The sequence below is a fragment of the Eptatretus burgeri genome, chromosome 6 (assembly GCF_056783735.1).
Source record: "Eptatretus burgeri isolate ZD-2024b chromosome 6, Ebu_testis_v1, whole genome shotgun sequence".
Classification (NCBI taxonomy): Eukaryota; Metazoa; Chordata; class Myxini; order Myxiniformes; family Myxinidae; genus Eptatretus; species Eptatretus burgeri.
The window spans coordinates 55816919-55835907 of record NC_140966.1 but is presented as its reverse complement, the minus strand read 5'-3'; the positions used below and the strand labels follow the sequence as shown (position 1 = coordinate 55835907).

Below are 18989 nucleotides of genomic sequence, written 5' to 3'. Positions count from 1 at the left end.
CTGTTGATCCTTGGAAAATCAGAGCTACTCCCAGTCTACAAAGTATTTGTCTGTAGCTGAGTGGAGTACTGCTCTCCACTATGGGCTGGTGCCCTCGCATCACTTCTGTGTCTGCTGGATTTCATGGTATCTAAAGCTATCAAAATAATTTGAATCTCCAGAGGTGAGGCTGATGCACAGGGTCTGTTGCTCTCACATCACAGGCAGGTCAGTATTCTCTTTTTTCTCCCATATGTTCTCCAACATTGCTCCCCCTGCTCCCTCAGTCCTTTGACTCTCCCCAGCAACTCCAGGATGTACACGTTCTTCCAGTAATCTCCTCCTGGTTTAACTTCCAAAATACAATCTGACTGCACACTCTTTTATTCCTCGCTTCTAACATCTATGGAACCACCTTTCACAGACCGTTCTGTCTCGTTCTTCTCTCTTGAAGGACTTCAAGCAAGCAGGCACCACCATGTATTATCATCCCTAATTCTTACCCGTGGTTTTTAGTTCGCCTGTTCGAAGAACAGGGAGCTATAGCGATACCCCCGGCGTGAGCGTCAGCGTGAAAATGTTAAAGTTTTTGGTGCAAGTTATTTTTTCCTTTCTAATGTTTTTATCTCCCACACTATTTTTTTATACGCCCGAAAAAAAAAATAATATATATATATATATATATATATATATATATATATATATATATATATATATATATATATATATATATATATATATATATATCGGGGCGTATTGTGTGATACCGGTCGTCCGTCTGTCTGTCTGTCCGTCTGTTCCTGTCCGCACTCAAACTCCAAAAGTTTTCAACTTTCACGTTTCATATTTGGTACATCGGTACAGACTGTGGAGACGGTGTGTCGTGACATACGTTTGTCATCTAAAGTGGTTGCCATAGTAACCAGCATGCTGTTTTCCATCCGTTCCTGTCCGCACTCTAACTCCCAAAGTTTTCAACTTTCACGTTTCATATTTGGTACATAGGTACAGACTGTGGAGACGGTTTGGCGCGACATACTTCGTCATCTAAAGTGGTTGCCATGGCAACCAGGATGCTGTTTTCCATGGAGTAGCACAATTCTGTATATACCTACTTGTTTGGCCATATATTGTGCTCACTTGTGCTCTTGTTACTGATTACAATATATAAATACATATATTGCTTTAAAATTATTTGGATCAGACTTCACTGCAATGCTTTATAAAAAATATTTATTATTAGACTAGTCTTTTAAAAACAATAAATGTATAAACAGGTGAGCATTGGGTGGCTTTGACACCAACTCTGGTTATTACCCCATTGACGTTTCCGAACTCAACCATTTTACTCACTAGTTTCAGTGTTTCCTCCCCTTCTCCATTTCCTCTTATCCTGCTTGTTCATTCCTTTGATGTTTGCTCCACTGTCAGATCTCCCTTGCTCTTCCATGAGCCTTGCTCCTGTAAAGAAAAGAAAAGTACAAGTTATGCTGTAGTATTAATTTATTATTTGGATTCCATCTGAAATTGGGATGACATGTCTAATTTGATGATTAATATGCTTATTAAAAATGTTGTAATGATAACCACAATGTTAATGATACCAATATATTTTGTTGTAACTGCATTGATTGTCGTGATAATGGTAATTACAAACACAGTAAACATAGTTTCAATGAAATGTTGTCATGATCTGGAATGCATTGATGATATCTTACATCATGTTTTGAGAATTGTAATTCAATGTGAAAGTCCTGAAACTGAACTTCCATTCCTAGGAAAATGGCATCTTGGACACAATGGTCCTTTCCATCCAAATCATAGAGGTTTGTACAGATATACCACTTTATCTTTTTGACAGACAGAATGCCACTTGGTCTAATATGCATGTAATGTACTGTATTGTATCCATGCCATATCTAACAATGTATCAGTTTAAACACCATTGCACTAACCCTATTCTCACCAGTAAATAACAACATTATTATATGCACGAGCAGGTATCCACAGACATTCCACATAATGTAAAATGTTCCTTCAAGTCCTAAACTCCCCACCACACCCCCTACCAACAACCCCAAGTCCTCAACCCCCTCCCTCCCCCAACCACAACGCTTCAATCCCCTCCCCAAGTCTTCAAATCCCCTCTCCAATCCAAGTCCTCAATCCCCTCCCCCCAAAAAGCCAAAACCTCCCAACTCTCCACTACCCCACTCCTACCACCTCACCCCTCCCCTGTTATTCCAAGCAAAATGACGTTCTTACATCATTACATGTTATTTCTTCATTACCTCATTGAAATAGTGGAATACGTAACTCTCCTACCCTTCCCCTATTCACCTTATTCTGATGCCATTTTCAATTTCACCTACTCATACCTCCTAATAACTTGCTTTTCCCAACTTCCCAACTTCTCCTTTCACCCCATTCACAATCTTGGTCGCAGCGAGATACATCTCAAGAGTATAATTATCCAAACTACGAACCTTCAGGTCCCCATTCATAATCTCATGAGATATGTTCTGTGGAATTGCCACTCTTAAGTAATTGTGAGTAGTCTTATTGTGTTAATAAATTCTTCCAAATTCATTATCTTCTTTGCGATATCTGTTTTTTTACTTGCGACATATGGAAGGTCTACAAGAGATTAGCATTGCTGTTGTTGTTGTTGTTGTTGTTGTTGCCATTGTTGTTACTGGGGTTCTTGTTGGAGGTTAATTTTTGCAATGTGTGCCCATTGGGCGGACAGCTTCCGGACCACACCCACATCTGTCGCTTAACTCCACCCACCACAGCACCGAGACAAAATGATATGGCCACCATCTTGCTTTTCTGGTGGGCCAAACACATGAGGCCTGTAGGCCTCTGCTGATAACACACTGTCCGAGTGTCATCCAAATCCGTCCACAACCTTTTGAGATATTGCGCTATATATCGGTTTCGCCCTATCTCTCAATGGTGAAGAATCACTTAAAAACTTCTAGTATCCGGATCCGGATCTTCACCAAAATCTAATAAGTTCATCCTTGTCACACACCGAACCTGTCCACAAAATTTCATCCGGGTCGGTCTACAACTTTTGGAGATATCCTGTACACAAACAGGCAAACAAACAGAAAGGGGTGAAAACATAACCTCCTTCACCTTCGGTGGTGGAGGTAATAAAAATTATTAGTTAGGTTCAATCACGCCCGAACACACCTCCCGAAAAATAAGCGTTGTGTAATTTTTGAACGGCCCCATATTGGGGTTAAACAATCCGTGACCGTGTGATGAATCAGCTCATTCTGATATCATCTTATTCTGATACAACTGTGACGAATCGACTCGTTTAAAAGTGCTTCAAGTGCTTTAAGTTTCCCAATCACCGGGTACTGGATTTTCAAAGCCAATGCACTCGCGCTCAATGGCGAAGTCCGGCACCTCAAATGACCACGTACAGGTTTTTATGAACCAAAGGTTTATTACTACAAAGAGAGCGGAAGAGAGGGAGGACACACACACACACGCAACAAAACTGAGGTCACAGATATAAAGGGAAATGAATCAATCACCATGAATGTTATCTCTCTAATGTTATTCATTCACATGGGAACACAGGACAGACATGGAACAAGGTCAATGAGACAGATTACAGAATGTAATCTGAGTGTGAGGTTATGATTTTTTGCATTCTTAGACTGAGCTCTCACCACATAGACATGTGGGACATGAGCAAGGATGAGGGAATTGAGTGGACATAGAAGGAATACATACATACATACATACATACATACATACATACATACATACATACATACATACATACACACACACACACACACACACACACACAGTACCTCCTGACTGTTATGGTGAGCATCGCTGTGGATTTTGTCTTGCGGCAAAGACATAATCCGCGGCGATGCTCACCATAACAGTCAAGAAGTGAGTCTGATATTTAAACGACGAATTTGGTCATTATTGGTTAGATATTTATTGGTATGTCTTCCCCTTGAGGGCAAATAAGCCCAAAATCCAGATAGGTGGCTCCATTTGATGGTTAACTTATGTTGACCATGTAATCTTTGTCTGTTTGATAGAGTTGCCGAGACTTCTGGGTTGGAGGTGACACTTTGGTGTTGGACTCTGTTCAATGGAGATCGGTGGAGTGCTCGTCACACTTAACTCGTGTTGATATATATATATATATATATATATATATATATATATATATATATATATATATATATATATATATATATATATATATATATATATTGTCACAAGTTGTGACCACAGTGTGGTCATTCTTGTTTATTTCTATCCAGTACAGCAGTTAAAATAAATAACAGTAAAACAACGTTTAATCTACAATCTCCTGAGATTCTGTAATCTGTGATGGAGGGACAGACAGACTGACAAGCATATTATTATATAGATACTAGATGACTGGCTCTTCTCACCCAAATGACACATCCCTTCAGAATTAACTTGTACATTCTGCGTAATCTCTCGGCATGGAAGACATGGAATTTATCAGGTTTAGCCACACACAACGGCCTCTTTGCAATAACCATGGATCTCAATTGTCCACAACCTCGATGCGTGCAGGACAACAGAATTTATGTCCACATGTAAAGGATAGCATGCCCTATGATGAAAGTCAAATTTGACCCCATGAGGAAATAAATCCATGATCATTTGTTTGAGAGGAAAACGTGCCAACAACTGAACTCTCTGTCATTCCTCACCTTACAACACCCAGCTTTCCATTGAGTTCTTCCATCCAAGTAATCCCTCGTCTCAACTCCACTTAGCATCTATGATGCGACAGATTTTCAAGCCAATGAAGCATCGGCAAATGGCTAATTGAGTATGGAGTAATACAATAATGTCAAATCATAGGTTATTCATTCTGAATGTTTAAATGGTAATGCTTACATAACATTATATTACTAAAAAAAAATGACATGTTGAAATTTTTCTCTCCACAGGGTTTAATTATTTTTTTGGCCTCCCATACAGTGCAGACATGGGATGCACTGACAATCCTGGGGCTGATATACCACCTTGTCGAGCTTGTCCAGACACCCCTGCGATATACAGGTGGCTGACCCATGAACCTCACATTTCATTGAATGATGTCTAATTTTTATTAAATCATATGACTTGTCAGAAAAAAGTTCACTTTCCCAGCAAATATAGTCATGTGACTGGCATGCGCTCCACAGATATCGAACCACTGTGAAGCGGAGATCATGCACTGCAGACTTTATTCATGGATAGCCAATTCTAATGAATTTATTTGACTCCGACACACACCCGAGCGGTGAGAGTGTCTGGTACTCAAATTGTGGTCTCAATCCCATTGGTTTTAAATCAGTTTTTATCATCGATTTGACTCCTGATGCGTATTCCAAGCAAAGTGATACACTGAAATGGTAGAAAAAAGGCCACGCACAAGTGGACTGCCTAAAGTGATACACAATTTATTGAAGAAATTATCCGCCAGAATGACACAAACAAAAATGGTATGAATCCCCGCATGTAAGACAATCATATAAAACACAAACTTCAAGCAATTACTGGTCTACTAATTTCTGAAGGCACCACAGTCAATCACCATACACCCAAGCAAGAACCAAGTAACTGAGATATTGGGATGGAGTGGGACCCAACAGGCTGTAGGACAGTCTGATGGCAGGACAAACTTGCACCCTGTTTGTTTGCGAGTGGGAGCCAGCAGTGAGCACAGGCCAAAGTACACCAAAGGGCAGAGTCAGAAAAAGCACAACTGGCACGCAGCGACAGAGATAGCTTGTTCATGTCTCACCCCCTCTCGACGTTTTCTGGGGGAAGGGTGGGAGGGGGGGGGACTCCTAGCAGAACTCTTCCCACTCAAATGACTCCACCATTCTTCTGCAAAAAGTCCCGAGTCACAGAATGGTTATTTTTGCCAGCCCCCGTGCTCAGCACAATCCAAGCCTATCCTCACTCACATAGCCTTACCCTGTTCCAGACATGAGAGAGCACAATTACATACACCTGAACCTCTATAGCTCCTACAGGTTATAACACTATTTCCCAGTGGTGCACAAAAACAGGACAATACATCCCCTATCCAGAGGACCTTAATACAGGGATGAAATATCTAACCAATGCAATTGTCAGGACTGTGATAGAGCCCAAATCAGTAGCTGACCCCCCTTATAGACATATAAATATTATCAACACTTGGTAGTTATTGCAGGCTGGCCATATTGTTGCAGACCGGGTATCGGCCACTAGCACGACCGCTAGGTGGAGCAGTACCGAACACCTCGACCGAACACCTGGAATCTACATCGTACCTTTCGGAAAACTCCGAGAGTACGGGTCCCTTACCGGACCGTGAATCGTCAATTCCACCACGTGGTCCAGGGTTATTTGCCAATCTTCAAAATACCTAGAGATCCACATGGTGAGTTACCGAGTATTCACACCCTCGACAGCCCTCGTACGAGTCGAGCCGTTAGCGTGCTCGACCCGTGCGCAACCCGAGCGGATGGTTGCCGAAGTCCCGTCGGTCCAAATGTACAGTTACAGCGGCAACAACCTTTATAATTCACCAACACGCGCCATGCTAAGCCAATGGAAGAAACACAGCAACGAACTGATACATTTAACAAATGTATTTATTTATAATGGGGGAAAAGGGGGGAGCACGCAAGAAGCAGAGTTATCCGACTATAGAGATGCAAGTATGTACAGCAAAGAGCACTTAAACAATTCCTACTTACAGATGGGCCCACACACAGACGCACACCCAAAAGAAATGGACCCAAAATAGTCTTTATTACCCCTTCAGCTAAGGCTGAGGTCAAGTTTTTAAGTTTTATTCTATTCTAGAAGATTCTAGAAGTTTTTAAGTCAAGCTGAGGGATGAGAAAATAGCAGGCTACCTGGCCGCGCCACGTGGCTCAACGTCTGCACCTTCCCGGAGCACCAGTCGGCCAAGAAGGAACCAGGGCAGCTAGACGCAGACCACGCCAGCCACAAGATGAGCCGTGAACCAGAGCATGCCAGCGACGAGATGCCTTTCGCCCAGCCTCGAGAGATGTGCTTTGAACGGGCGCGAATTCTTCCTCTCCGAGCTCCAGCAGATCGCCGCCAGCGACGGGATCAGCTGGGAACCAGAACACGCGCTGGTGAAGACGGGGTGCAGATTCTTCCAAACCCGCTCAAGCAGATCCTCACACTCGAGTAGATTCTCTCGAATATTTGCTCTCCGTCCCTTTTATCGCTCTCGGGCGTGGTTCGCTCCTCGTGACCCGCTCTCCTCAATGGGTGGGACACGACGCATTCCCTTACTTGGCGCGCTGCCAAGCGAATCAGTTCATGACCATATTTGGGAATGGAATTCAGTCTGCTCATCATGGCCCTTCCTCAGTGGGTGGGACACGACGCATTCCCTTATTTGGCGCGCAGCCAAGCGAACCGGTTCATGACCATATTTGGGAATGGAATTCCATCCCCAAACGAATTCCGAACACGCCCGCATACCAGCGAGCACACGGAGAATGCCAGGAGCCGAGGGTTGTCGTTGTTGTAGTTGTAGATGTAATAGCCGTAGTTGTTGTTGTGAGTGATGTCAAAACCCGAACTATCAAAATAACTCAGCGCATGTACATTTATTCACCCATTAAGCAAGGGACGGGGACCCTAACTTAAACACATACTTACCGATATAACTTTTCTATAGGACCTGTATGTTGTGTGCTCATGGCTTCCAGATTCGCAACAATATAACTTAGAGGTACGCGCTTGTTTTTGAACTGGCTAACCTCGGTTTGAATCTCGACTCAATTATGAATTGTCATCCTGGTGGTATCCCATATAGGCTGTGTGGTGTGCGTGTAGTATATTTGAAGTATCTCATATGAGAGGACTCATATGACAGCACTGGTCGTTTGTGGACATTAAATATCCGTCTGTTTATTTTGCGAAGAATAGGCAAGTTATCGCCGGCACTATGACCAAGTTATTAATTCCTGCTGGGAACCAAACCGCCCATCATAACCAAACCACCCATCATCACCAAACCAGCTGGCATAACCACACCACCCAACAGAGCCAAGCTACCCAGCATAACCGAAACACCTGGCATAGCCATTGTCAATAAACTGCTTTATTGATGAATGGTTTAGTTATCATCAGTGTCTGATTTGATGTTTTTCTTGGACAATCAAAACAGCTGACATCCTGTTTTGTTTTGTTTTTCTGTCAGGGACTGAAAGGCATGAAATATCATTTATTTATTTTTATCATACAAACTTTGAAACATTTGTGTCATATCAATACCAATACAACGTTTTTTGTTAATTGAATGAGTAATGTGATGTAAGTGAACATTTTGAATGCAAATTGAAAAAGTGGAAGGAGATTGCTCCAGCACAGCGGTATGTAGATAATTTTATTTTACACACCGTTGTTGTTGCACATCATGTTTATAATGGTGATACTTGTTTCTGTTGTTTTACCAATGTGGCAAGCCATGGCAGGAGAAGAGAAGCTTGTTCAAAACCACTTGGGCTCCCACTTTATGAAGATCTGAAGATTGTGGATCAGCCAACTTCGCTGCAACATTTCGCCACTCGGCTTGCAGAGAAGGCTGTGAGATTTATTGAGCAGCAAAGGTGACTTGGCTTTATTCTGGAGGGAAGACCATGAAGACAGTGAAGTTGGTGTAAGAGATCTTCAATGGATATTGCCATGAATCACCGACCAAAATGAATCGTGTGCAGTGGTCACATAAACTTGTACAAAACAATAGGTCTTGGATAGCACTGTTTCTGCCATGTGGCCTCGTCAACAAAACCCCCAAAATAGCTACCGGCATCAGAAATATGCCTTGTTGCTCCTATAATCCTATAATCATGAATTGTTCCTATTATCCTATGGTATAGTATTCCAATAACTCCAATAATCATTACACTTTTTAAAACTTGTTACCTTCAAAAAGACCCCACACACACTGTGTGTGTAAAAGCATTGTTTTAGAGTGAGACAGTAGCTGAAAATTTTCAGAAAATTATATGAAAGCTCTAATAAATGTTCTAGCAAATGAAAATAAGCTGAAACATCATGAGAGAATGTGATGTCATCGTGGAGTCAATAAAATACAGTATTAAGTGAATTACCAGTGTTGTAGCCCACAATGTAGGACTCAAGTTTATAATTGGACATATCAGGCTTGATACATAAGTCCTCGGACTTGACCGAAGTTTGTGATTGAATATATTAATGATGAAGCTCTGGAAGGATTTATAGAATAGGAAAATTGAACCTGTCTTCTCACTAAATATGCTGTAAATACTCTTATGTAGTTTAATCAGAGTGAATATCAGCAGTTTCGGCACTCCTGCCCTTCGGGGAGTTGGGTGGACGCGGGCACTCTTGCCCTTCAGGGTGAGTGCCCATATCGACCCAACTTTGTGCTGATATTTCCACAACATAATGGGACACCACAAATTTTCGCACACGCACACACCACGAGAGGGCACTGTGTCCAAATCTGGGCACACACACGAGAGATTTTAGCACACACACCACTAGATTGTGCAATTTCCATCACATACAGAACATAAATACATACATATCATACACCATTGCTCCATTAGAGTATGATGATAATCATTAGTGCTGTCATGTAATCACTCAATCATAATGAAGTTATAATGAATCTTTGTTTATTACAAGTGTGGGTTCTCATTGTGAGTGCATGTGTTGTGTGAGCTGCCACTCACGTTTGGTGGTGGAACAAATATGGTATAAAAGTGTGAAGTTGGGTTCATTAAACAGCACTAGTTATGCTTATCACAAGTAGCCCACTGAGATATCACATTTTTGGTGTTTTCACCACCGTCTGTTTGTTCATCTGTGAGCAGGATCTCTCGAAAGATTATTGACTGATTCGGACGAAATTTGGTGGATATGTTGGGAATGTGACAAGGACAAATTGATTCGATTTTAGTGAAGATCTGGATCTGGATACTATATTTCTTTTTAGTGAGTCTTCACCATTGAGAGACGAGGCCAAAAGCGAAAAACAGCATGATATTTCAAAATGTTGTGGACTGATTTTGACAAAACTTGGTAGATGATGAGTTGGGTAGTTGACACGAACAATCCAATTAGATTTGGGTTACGGTCTGGATGGGTATCTGGCCTATCAGTGCGATACAAAATGTAAACTGTTCAGCCTGGTGAAAGGTATGCACTCTATCATGTGCTGTTCTAGTTATCTCTGCCACCAAAGGTAAAGGAGTTATGTCTTCACCCCTTTCTGTCTGTTTGTTTGTGGGCTGTATATCTCAAAACGTTGTGGACGGATCTGGATGTAATTTTGTGGACAAGTTGGGTGTCTGACAATAACGAATTGATTGGATTGTGGTGAAGATCCGGATCTGGATCTGGATCCGGATACTACAATTTTTTAAGTGATTCTTCACCTTTGAGAGATTGGGCCCAAAACGATATATAGCATGATGTCTCAAAAAAGTTGTTTATGGATTTGGACGAAACTTGCTGGACAGGTAGGGTGTGTGGCAAGGGCAAATTGATTCGATTTTGGTGAAGATCCGAATCCGGATCTGGATATGATAATTATTGAATTTTTCAAAGTGATTCTTCACGATTGAGAGATGGGACTTAAAACGATATAGAACTGTATCGCATGATACTTCAAAAATGTAATGGGCCCGATATGTTCTCATGGATCCGGCATTACGTGGTGGAGGTACCCTTCACTGCGAGTGCACTCTTGCGAGTACCCTTCTAGTTTTTAATGCTTTTTTTTTGTTCTTTCACTTGGAAAGCAGCATTTTTAAAGAAAGAATGTTTTGGGAGTTGTTTTTATCCTTCATGCCTTCTACTGCGGTGTGGCCAGCAGGATGGTAAACATATTTGGTGCATTAATTGACTACAGGACTAACTAGAGGGGGAGCACTCGGGAGAGTGCAAAACCTCCGCCGCCAATACTGCTGGGTCACTCAAGTGAACCTTATATCTTATTCATTAAATATGATGTCAACAGTGCTGAGAGTTATAGTTCTTTTCTCCATTTTTTGGGGGAGGGGGGGGGGGGTTGGAAATCACTTAAAACATGTAAAAATGCAAAAAAAAAAAAAAAAAAAATCGAAATTTTGTTGAAAAAAAAAGTTGCAAAAATTTTTTCTCTCGAAATTTTTTTTGGGGGGGGTTGGAAATCACTTAAAACATGTAGAAATGCAAAAAAATTTCCCTTTTTTGGGGGGGGGGGGGTAACAATTTTTTTGGGGGGGGGTTGGAAATCACTTAAAACATGTAGAAATGCAAAAAAAACAAATTTCTCTATTTATTTTTAGGGAGGGGTAAAAAAAATTGGGGGGGGGGGGTTGGAAATCACTTAAAACGTAGAAATGCAAAAAAAAAAATTCTCTAACAATTTTTTTTTGGGGGGGGGACCAAGTCCAAAATTTAATGGCATGATCCTTGGACCATACCTACCCCCTCCCCCACCAAGTTTCGTCGAAATCCGTCGAGGAGTTTTTCCGTAATACTGTTCACAAACAAACAAACAAACAAACAAACAGAAAGGGGTGAAAACAGTAACCTCCATCCATCTTCGAAAATGGCGAAGGTTAACAAGGAATTCAATGACAGAGATATTGTCAAAATATATGAGGGTTTTTTTTGTTTTGGCTATTGATAATATACATATTAGTTACAAGCTGAAATAAAGAAATTAAAATATGATGAAATGAACAAACAAATATAAAAAGAGTAAATAAGTAACATAGCAAAACGCGTGAAGAGAGAGAAATGTTCCATCGATTTTCACCTTCCGGTTGCAACTCTTTGTGTCACCGAATCTTGAGCATGCCGAATATTGTTTTTTGTATGCTTGTGTTGCCCTCAGTGCTGCCCACCGTCCATTCTTTCTCTACGTGGCTCTGAGCCACGTGCACGTTCCACTGGCCACTGCACCGATATTTGTGAACTCATCCCACCATGGACAATTCGGGAATACCTTGCGCGAAATGGATATGGTCGTGAAGACAATTGCTAACACCCTGAGTCGGCTACATTTAGAGAATGATACTCTTCTCTGGTTCACAAGTATGTTGTTTCACATGTTTAATTTAAACCACAAAAGTTAAATGCTTTTCGGAGATTTTAATTTAATTTTTGTATTTTAAAAATATCACGGTGGATTGGTGGCCAATCCTATGCGCATAATCGACATATACAGCTGTACTGTAACAAAGTTTGGGTTATTCCAATGATATTCATACTTTAGGGTAAGTTCATTAAACTATTGACCCGTCCAAGATTGTGTCCAATAGCCAAGGAGACTGCTTAGGCAGCACCAACACTCTGCACAGAGTATGGGCCAGATGGATGGGTTAAACTATTAGTCATTTGTGTTTATTGTTGTAAATTAACAGCCTTTATAAATGCATGCAAAACAAACTGCTTAAGTAAACTAGAGAGTTCATAGGACATGGTACCTCATGCAGTGTTCAGGTGTATATGTCAATTTTAATAAAATAATGATGATAAAGATCTTTTTTCTAAATCCAGAAGTTTTGCGCAACTCAACCAGTTTTATACATCACCCTTATACACTGAAATAAGATAATGTTGAGTCGTGGTTTCGGAGATGGGGGCTTTATTGATCACTATAGAACGCAGCATCAATCAGCATCGTACGTAGCCATATTGGCAGCCTCTTCTTCACCCCGATACTGTACCCTGTCACATGCAATGCCCCCTCATGCTATATATCAAGACATAGCATGGTTCTTGGATTTTTATGAAGGTGATTTGTGTTCTACAGTGTTTAAGTATATAATTCAATTTGGATAAAGTTTTAGAGATTAAAATAAATTAATTCCGGGGTTACTGCCATTTTACGCAGTGTGTATTACACCACCTTATCTAACACGCTACATTAGTTATTCGTGCCTGTTGTTTGTGTCCTTTATGACATCCCTAAAATCAGTAAGTTTTCTGTTTGGAATGATTTTCAATCTTGCTGGACTGTCAGGCAGGCAGACAAAGTAAAAATATTATCTCACTCCTCTCTTTGCACGTGCAATTGGGACAAAATCAGAGATAAAGCACTGTAAACGTTCAACTTGTCTTCCTAGTCATGGTCCGATTCATGTTCAAAATATAACAATCAATTTAAATAAGTTGTTTCTTGATCATAAACTGTTTTACTGTCTTAAAAGTCTATTTTGGATCAGTTTCCTGTTGGAAAATGAATCCTCCCCCAATTAAACAATTACCACTAGGAACTATATGGCGCTGCAGTGTCTGTTTGTACATTTCCTTTGTTAGCGTCTCATTATTTTTAACAGGCTTTCCGACACCAAATGCTGCGATACAACCCAGACAGATCGAGAGCCTCCCCCACATTTAACAGTGGGCTGCATACATTGTGTGTTGTGATGTTCTCCAGATCTTTGGTGTACGAACTGTTGTCTCTTCGATCCAAAAAAGTACAAACTTTGATCCATCAGACCAGAGTACTCAATTTTATTGTTTATTCACTCAATTTTGGTGTTGCCTTGCAAATTTCTGTCTTTTCACCGAATTCTGTGTTCTCAGCAGAGGTTTCTTTGCTGCATCTCTACCACCGAAACCTGCTGCAATCAGCCTTCTCACACAGTGCTGGACGAGATGTTAATGGTCAGGCCTTTTTGTTCAGGACTCATTTAATTTGTCAGCTGCTGACTTGATTTTTTTTATTATTTCACGTCAGCTGAGAAACTTCAAGACTTGGCTTGCTTCGGGGAGGTACTTCTGCATCTTCCTGGCCTTTTCCCGTCTTGTATTCGGCCAGTTTCTTTCAGGCGTTGCAAAGTGTACTTCACACCCTTTTTGGAGATCTTCGGCTTTTCTGCTATTTCCTTCATCGTGTGCCCTTCTTCTTCTCACAGAGTTTGAATCGTCCCTCACTGTTTGTTGATAGTTGCTTCCTTGGCACGATTCTGAGCCCTCTCATAGACTTTCAAGCAAGGGAACAAGCTGATGAAAACTAATTTCACGTATTCACTAATTTGCAACTTTTATTGTGGTTTCTTATCATTTGCATTCCAATTTATTATTATTGACTGTACAAAAATCCACAAACTCTTTCCTGCATGTTTTCTCTGTGGTAAGTGTATGTAAAGCACGAGTCACATTTGCTCTACTGCGAGGATACGGCGGCCGTACCCCCCCTGAATTGACAGAAACGTGCGGTGGCCGCAGAATTTCTGAGGTGGCCTCAGGGTGGCCCTACGCCATATGGCTATCTTTTACAGGCCGTAGGGGTCTCCGTGGAATTAAAGTGCGGAGTTATAACTTTTTTCATTTCTAGGTTGGCCGTAGCAATTCGACAAGCCGTAGCCATGACGTAGATGTGTTCCACGTCGACCGTACGTAGGGCGTACGGTGGGCTTGCGTTATTCGTGCGTTTTCCGTAGGCTCTTATCAATGAAAAATGAATTTTGCCAACCCCCAAAAAATTACGGCGGCCGCACTATTTGCACGTTCGCCTTAGGGCCCCCCTGCGGTCGCCTTGCGGGCACCTTGAGGCAACCTTGCGTCTGCCTTGAAAATTCTATGGCCGCCGCAGGGACGCCCTAAGGTCACCGTGCGACATCAAATCAAAGACCGTACAGCACCCCCACGTTTTCGGTCTCCACAATTTGTAAATACCCCGTACGGCTACCCGAAAAATAAAAACGTATGTGACTGCTACATTGTGTGACTGTGGAAATACTGCGGCCGCCCTATAATTGATAGTGGCCGTAGATTTTTTAGACCCTACGGCTGCCGAGCCAAATGTGACTGAAGCATTAATAGCACATGATGATATAATATGTAAAGCAAAAATCATACTTTTTCAATTTCCTGATGTATTTTAAGTATTTTAAAGTAACTGTGATATTAAATTGAATTATGATATCTACCTATATTGCACACTTCTAACTTCCCACAAATGTTTAATGGGGAAACAGCACCACAAAAGTGAAAAAGAACCCATTTTTGCACAGTACTGTACATATGGGGATTTTGGAATTTTTTTCTCCACAGCACGGCTCAATGGTCCGTTCCACATCACATTCTTCCTTGATTAACACTCGTATTGTATGTACTTTGTTGTAGGTTTAGCCAAAACATATTGCCAGAGTTATCAATGATTGAATCGTGTACACCGTGAAAGAAGCGATAGGATATCACTCTTTTGTCATCAATATAAATTTTGCAAATATTCATGTGTCCATCCATCCATCCATTGGGACAATTCTCTATGCAGAGTGTTGGTGCTGCTCAAGCAGTCTCCTTGGCTATCAGGCACAATCCTGGATGGGTCGCCACTCCGACACAGTTTACCAGCATGCTGGCACTCATTTTGCCGACCTCGGAAGGATGACAGGTCGAGTTAACCCCACCTGGTATCAATTCAACAGCTGAGCGGGATTTGAACTCTGGACCCTCGGATCCCAAGCCTGCCACCCTAACCATTAAGCCAACACCAGGCATGGAGTGATGTTGAATGCCTTCAAAACAGATTGGAGGTCACCATTGGTGAAAGACAGGATGTTGAGAGAAGACAGAATGTAAGCGAGAGCATCAAAGCAGGATTTGAAAAGATGGGCGCTGATGTCATCTGAGCCTATCACCAAGACAGAGTCAAGAGAATGGATATAAACGCTGCAGACAAGATGAAACAGACGTGTGTGTGTGTGTGTGTGTGTGTGTGTGTGTGTGTGTGTGTGTGTGTGTGTGTGTGTGTGTGTGTGTGTGTGTGTGTGTGTGTGTGTGTGTGTGTGTGTGTGTGTGCACGCATATTCGTGTGAGGCTATTATGAAAGCTTTCCTGGGCAGGATCGATTTACACCCTCAGAAATTCAATCTTTGAAGTTCTGTAAATTTAAGTCATGCTGAAATCCTCGTCATTCCGAAGGACCTTTTCTTACCTTTGGCCTGATTTTAATCCACTGATGTTTCACAGTTTTCTGAATATTGAAGTATGAAATACACTTTATCGTCATTATTACTCTTATTAGTTATTATTAGCCCCTGGTGGACTTGGTCTGAAACGAGGGCTTATGGATTTGGTCTCGATTTTCGTGTGTGTGTGTGTGTGTGTGTGTGTGTGTGTGTGTGTGTGTGTGTGTGTGTGTGTGTGTGTGTGTGTGTGTGTGTGTGTGTGTGTGTGTGTACTTCAGACATGTATGGAGCGATTTTATCCTACTTGGCAAAAAGACAACACATGATGGTGCACATAAGCAAATCATTTTGTTTCACGATGCAATCAAAGATGGCCAACTGGTGGCCCATTTTAGTTATAAAAATAACCTGGTGTCGAACACGTCCTCAACCATTTCTCAGACATGCATTTACTGATCTTGTTCAAATTTGGCAAACAAATATTGAATGGTTGCTTACACATGCCTGTAATGTTTTTTTCGATATCAGATCCAAGATAGCTGACTGGCGGCCATTTTCATTGTAAAAAAAAAACCCATTGTTGAACACGTCCTCAACCATTTCTCGGATATGCATTTACTGATGTATAAACTTGGCAAGCAGATAAAGAAGAATGATGGCTTACATAAGAACGTAATTTTTTTTTGAGATCAAATTCAAGATGGCCGACTGCCGGCCATTTTGTGACTTAAATGTGTCCCCAACATTTTCTCAGATGTGTGGTCTGATTTTGTTCATTCTTGGCAAAAAGCACAGTACATGATAGCATATATGTGCACCTCACTTTATTTTGCTATCTAATCAAAGATGAGCAACTGGTAGACTGTCAGCCATTTTAGTTGTGCCGCTACACTGTGCCGGTTGACTAGTCATGCTTATTCATTGGTGTTGCTTCCCTGTGGCTCCGCCTACCGTGAGCCAGGAAACGCTGTGTTAAAAGAAAAATGTCGCCTTGCCATGTGGTTTTTTGCCCGCTGCGATGAAAAATGCATTTTGTGCCAGACTGTGGCCAACAACAGTGTGAGTGATGCGTTTTATTTATCGTTCAACACCAGAATTTTGTACTGTGACTTTATGTCAGCATGAAACAGTTCGATGCTCTAGTTTTACCGACGAACTTCGACAATTGTGTTACAACAACAACCTATAGGAAAGAACTTGCAACTTTGATGTGTAGACAAATGTAAAGCTCTGCGGTCTATTCTAGTGACTCTAATTTGTTATTGTACCGTTACTCTGATCAGTGATTTTAATAACGGCTCTCATTGACAGTGCAGTACTCTGCACTGAGTTAGGTTAATTTTATTTCTCGTTTTTGTTTGCGTGAAAGTACGCCTTGCACGAATTCCTGGAACAAGGGAGCTAACTCATCCGAGCATATCACTACAAAGTAGCTGCCCTTTAATATACACATCTTGTACATGTATAACGATCACCGTAATATCTGTGTCAACTTACTATAACATTTTATTTTTGTTTTTGTTACAGCGATTACCAACTCATACCATAAGTCAAGAATAAAGAACTCTAAGCCTCAGCATGGTTGTTAGACGTTACGTTCATTGGCGGATGGGGGTTAGCTGTATGCTATCCGGTCCAGACCGGGGAGGCAGAACATTAGTTCTACATAAATATGGGCTAGCCCTTTAACTCCATACAGAAAAATTACTAAAACAATGGGGGCTATGACAATTTGTCTTTTTACATATTATTGATATGATTAGTAATTCAAATGGAGCTTTGAATAGGAAGAAGGAAATTACAAAAATGAGGTGGTTGCTAAGAGAATCTAGATTTCATTCCAAAATAAGTCTAGATAACGGAATATCAAATGGAAGACCAAGTACTGCATTGGAGTCATCAGAAGAAACCAGAATAAGTAAAGAGCACAAGTCTGAAGACGACGATGGTTCACGAGCGGTATTTGACGATGTATATTGTTTCAGAAGTCAAGGATGAGACAATGTGATAATGTTTGACCAAGTTATAAAAATGATCAACATGATGTGGTCGGAGTGACAGGTTATTAGCTCCAAAATGGCGAAAACCCGGTTTCGTTCAACAACTTTAAAAATTTGACCTTTGCATAGCCTTTAAAGGTCACAAAACAATGTTGTGGACATTAAAATAAGGAAACAGGATACGTGCTATAGCTTATTGGAGTTGGTTCGTCGAAGGTCGAAAACCTGGTTCGATTCCCACAACTTTGAAAATTTGACCTTTGTGAACTTCAAAGGTCAAGGATTATGACCTTTGGTGCAAAACTTCCTCTGGAACATTCCAGGAACAATATAACGTCATATAGGCTATATGGCATTTCGCACTCCTCGGATTATCCATACTTTGATGAAATCAGCGTAAAAACAAACTTGAAGGGGGTGCCACGGGCAAGGTGTTCAAGATAGAGCAAAATGTTTTCAAGACTTTAGGTGGGGAATGACCTCAACATTATGCATAAAAAATATTGTCATCCGAGCTCTCAAAGTTTGGACGGTCGTATGATTTTTATCTCAAAATTCGCAATTTTCTAAGTTCGTGACCTTGTGACCTTGTGACCTTGACCTTGGGACGAAAATGAAAAATCGAGCTCAGTGGGGCTATGCAGGTGCCATTGGGCAAACCAAATACCGAAACCTCTGCCAGATTCGACAAACCCCCTAGGAGAAGATGCAAATTCAAATCGGCTACCCCCTAAAAACACGTTTTTTGGGCGTGGCTCCTCCCATAATGGGTGCACCACGCCCATTCTCAGGAAAACACAACTAGATCATGATATAAACCTCCCACCAAAATTTTATCAGGATCGGATCAAAACCCACGGAGCTCTGCTTGGGACAGACAGACAGACAGACAAACAGACAGACACACACCAATAACGAATATAGTGGTCACTTATTTTTTTCGTGAAAATATTTTTTCGTGAACCAATAGATGGAGTCATCAGTATGAACCTGGATAGGACTCGGGTTTCAGTCACCACTCCTCCACTCACAAACATCCAGGTTTCGCCAAGTGAGCTCA

General features: G+C 41.3%; 1 protein-coding gene and 1 long non-coding RNA gene across 9 annotated transcripts in view; one reads left to right on the top strand and one right to left on the bottom strand.

Moving 5' to 3' along the window:
- The window catches only part of ARSG (arylsulfatase G), a 66674-nt gene that overhangs the window by 20308 nt on the left and 27377 nt on the right, over positions 1-18989 (top strand). For 5 of the 7 annotated variants that reach the window (XM_085885135.1, XM_085885134.1, XM_085885133.1 and 2 more), the window contains 4 exons: positions 1758-1805; positions 4956-5067; positions 8493-8636; positions 11900-12099. In XM_085885135.1, coding sequence (XP_085741261.1) covers positions 1758-1805; positions 4956-5067; positions 8493-8636; positions 11900-12099 — 504 coding nt within the window. The remainder of the gene's footprint in view (positions 1-1757; positions 1806-4955; positions 5068-8492; positions 8637-11899; positions 12100-18989) is intronic. The other 2 variants (XM_085885136.1, XM_085885137.1) reach the window with 2 other exon arrangements.
- LOC147024829 (uncharacterized) overlaps positions 1309-18989 on the bottom strand; it is a 64278-nt gene continuing 46597 nt past the window's right edge. For both annotated transcript variants that reach the window (XR_015059217.1, XR_015059218.1), the window contains exons 2-3: positions 8481-8652; positions 1309-1440 (exon numbers count right to left, since the gene is read on the bottom strand). This is a non-coding gene — a long non-coding RNA (uncharacterized LOC147024829). The remainder of the gene's footprint in view (positions 1441-8480; positions 8653-18989) is intronic.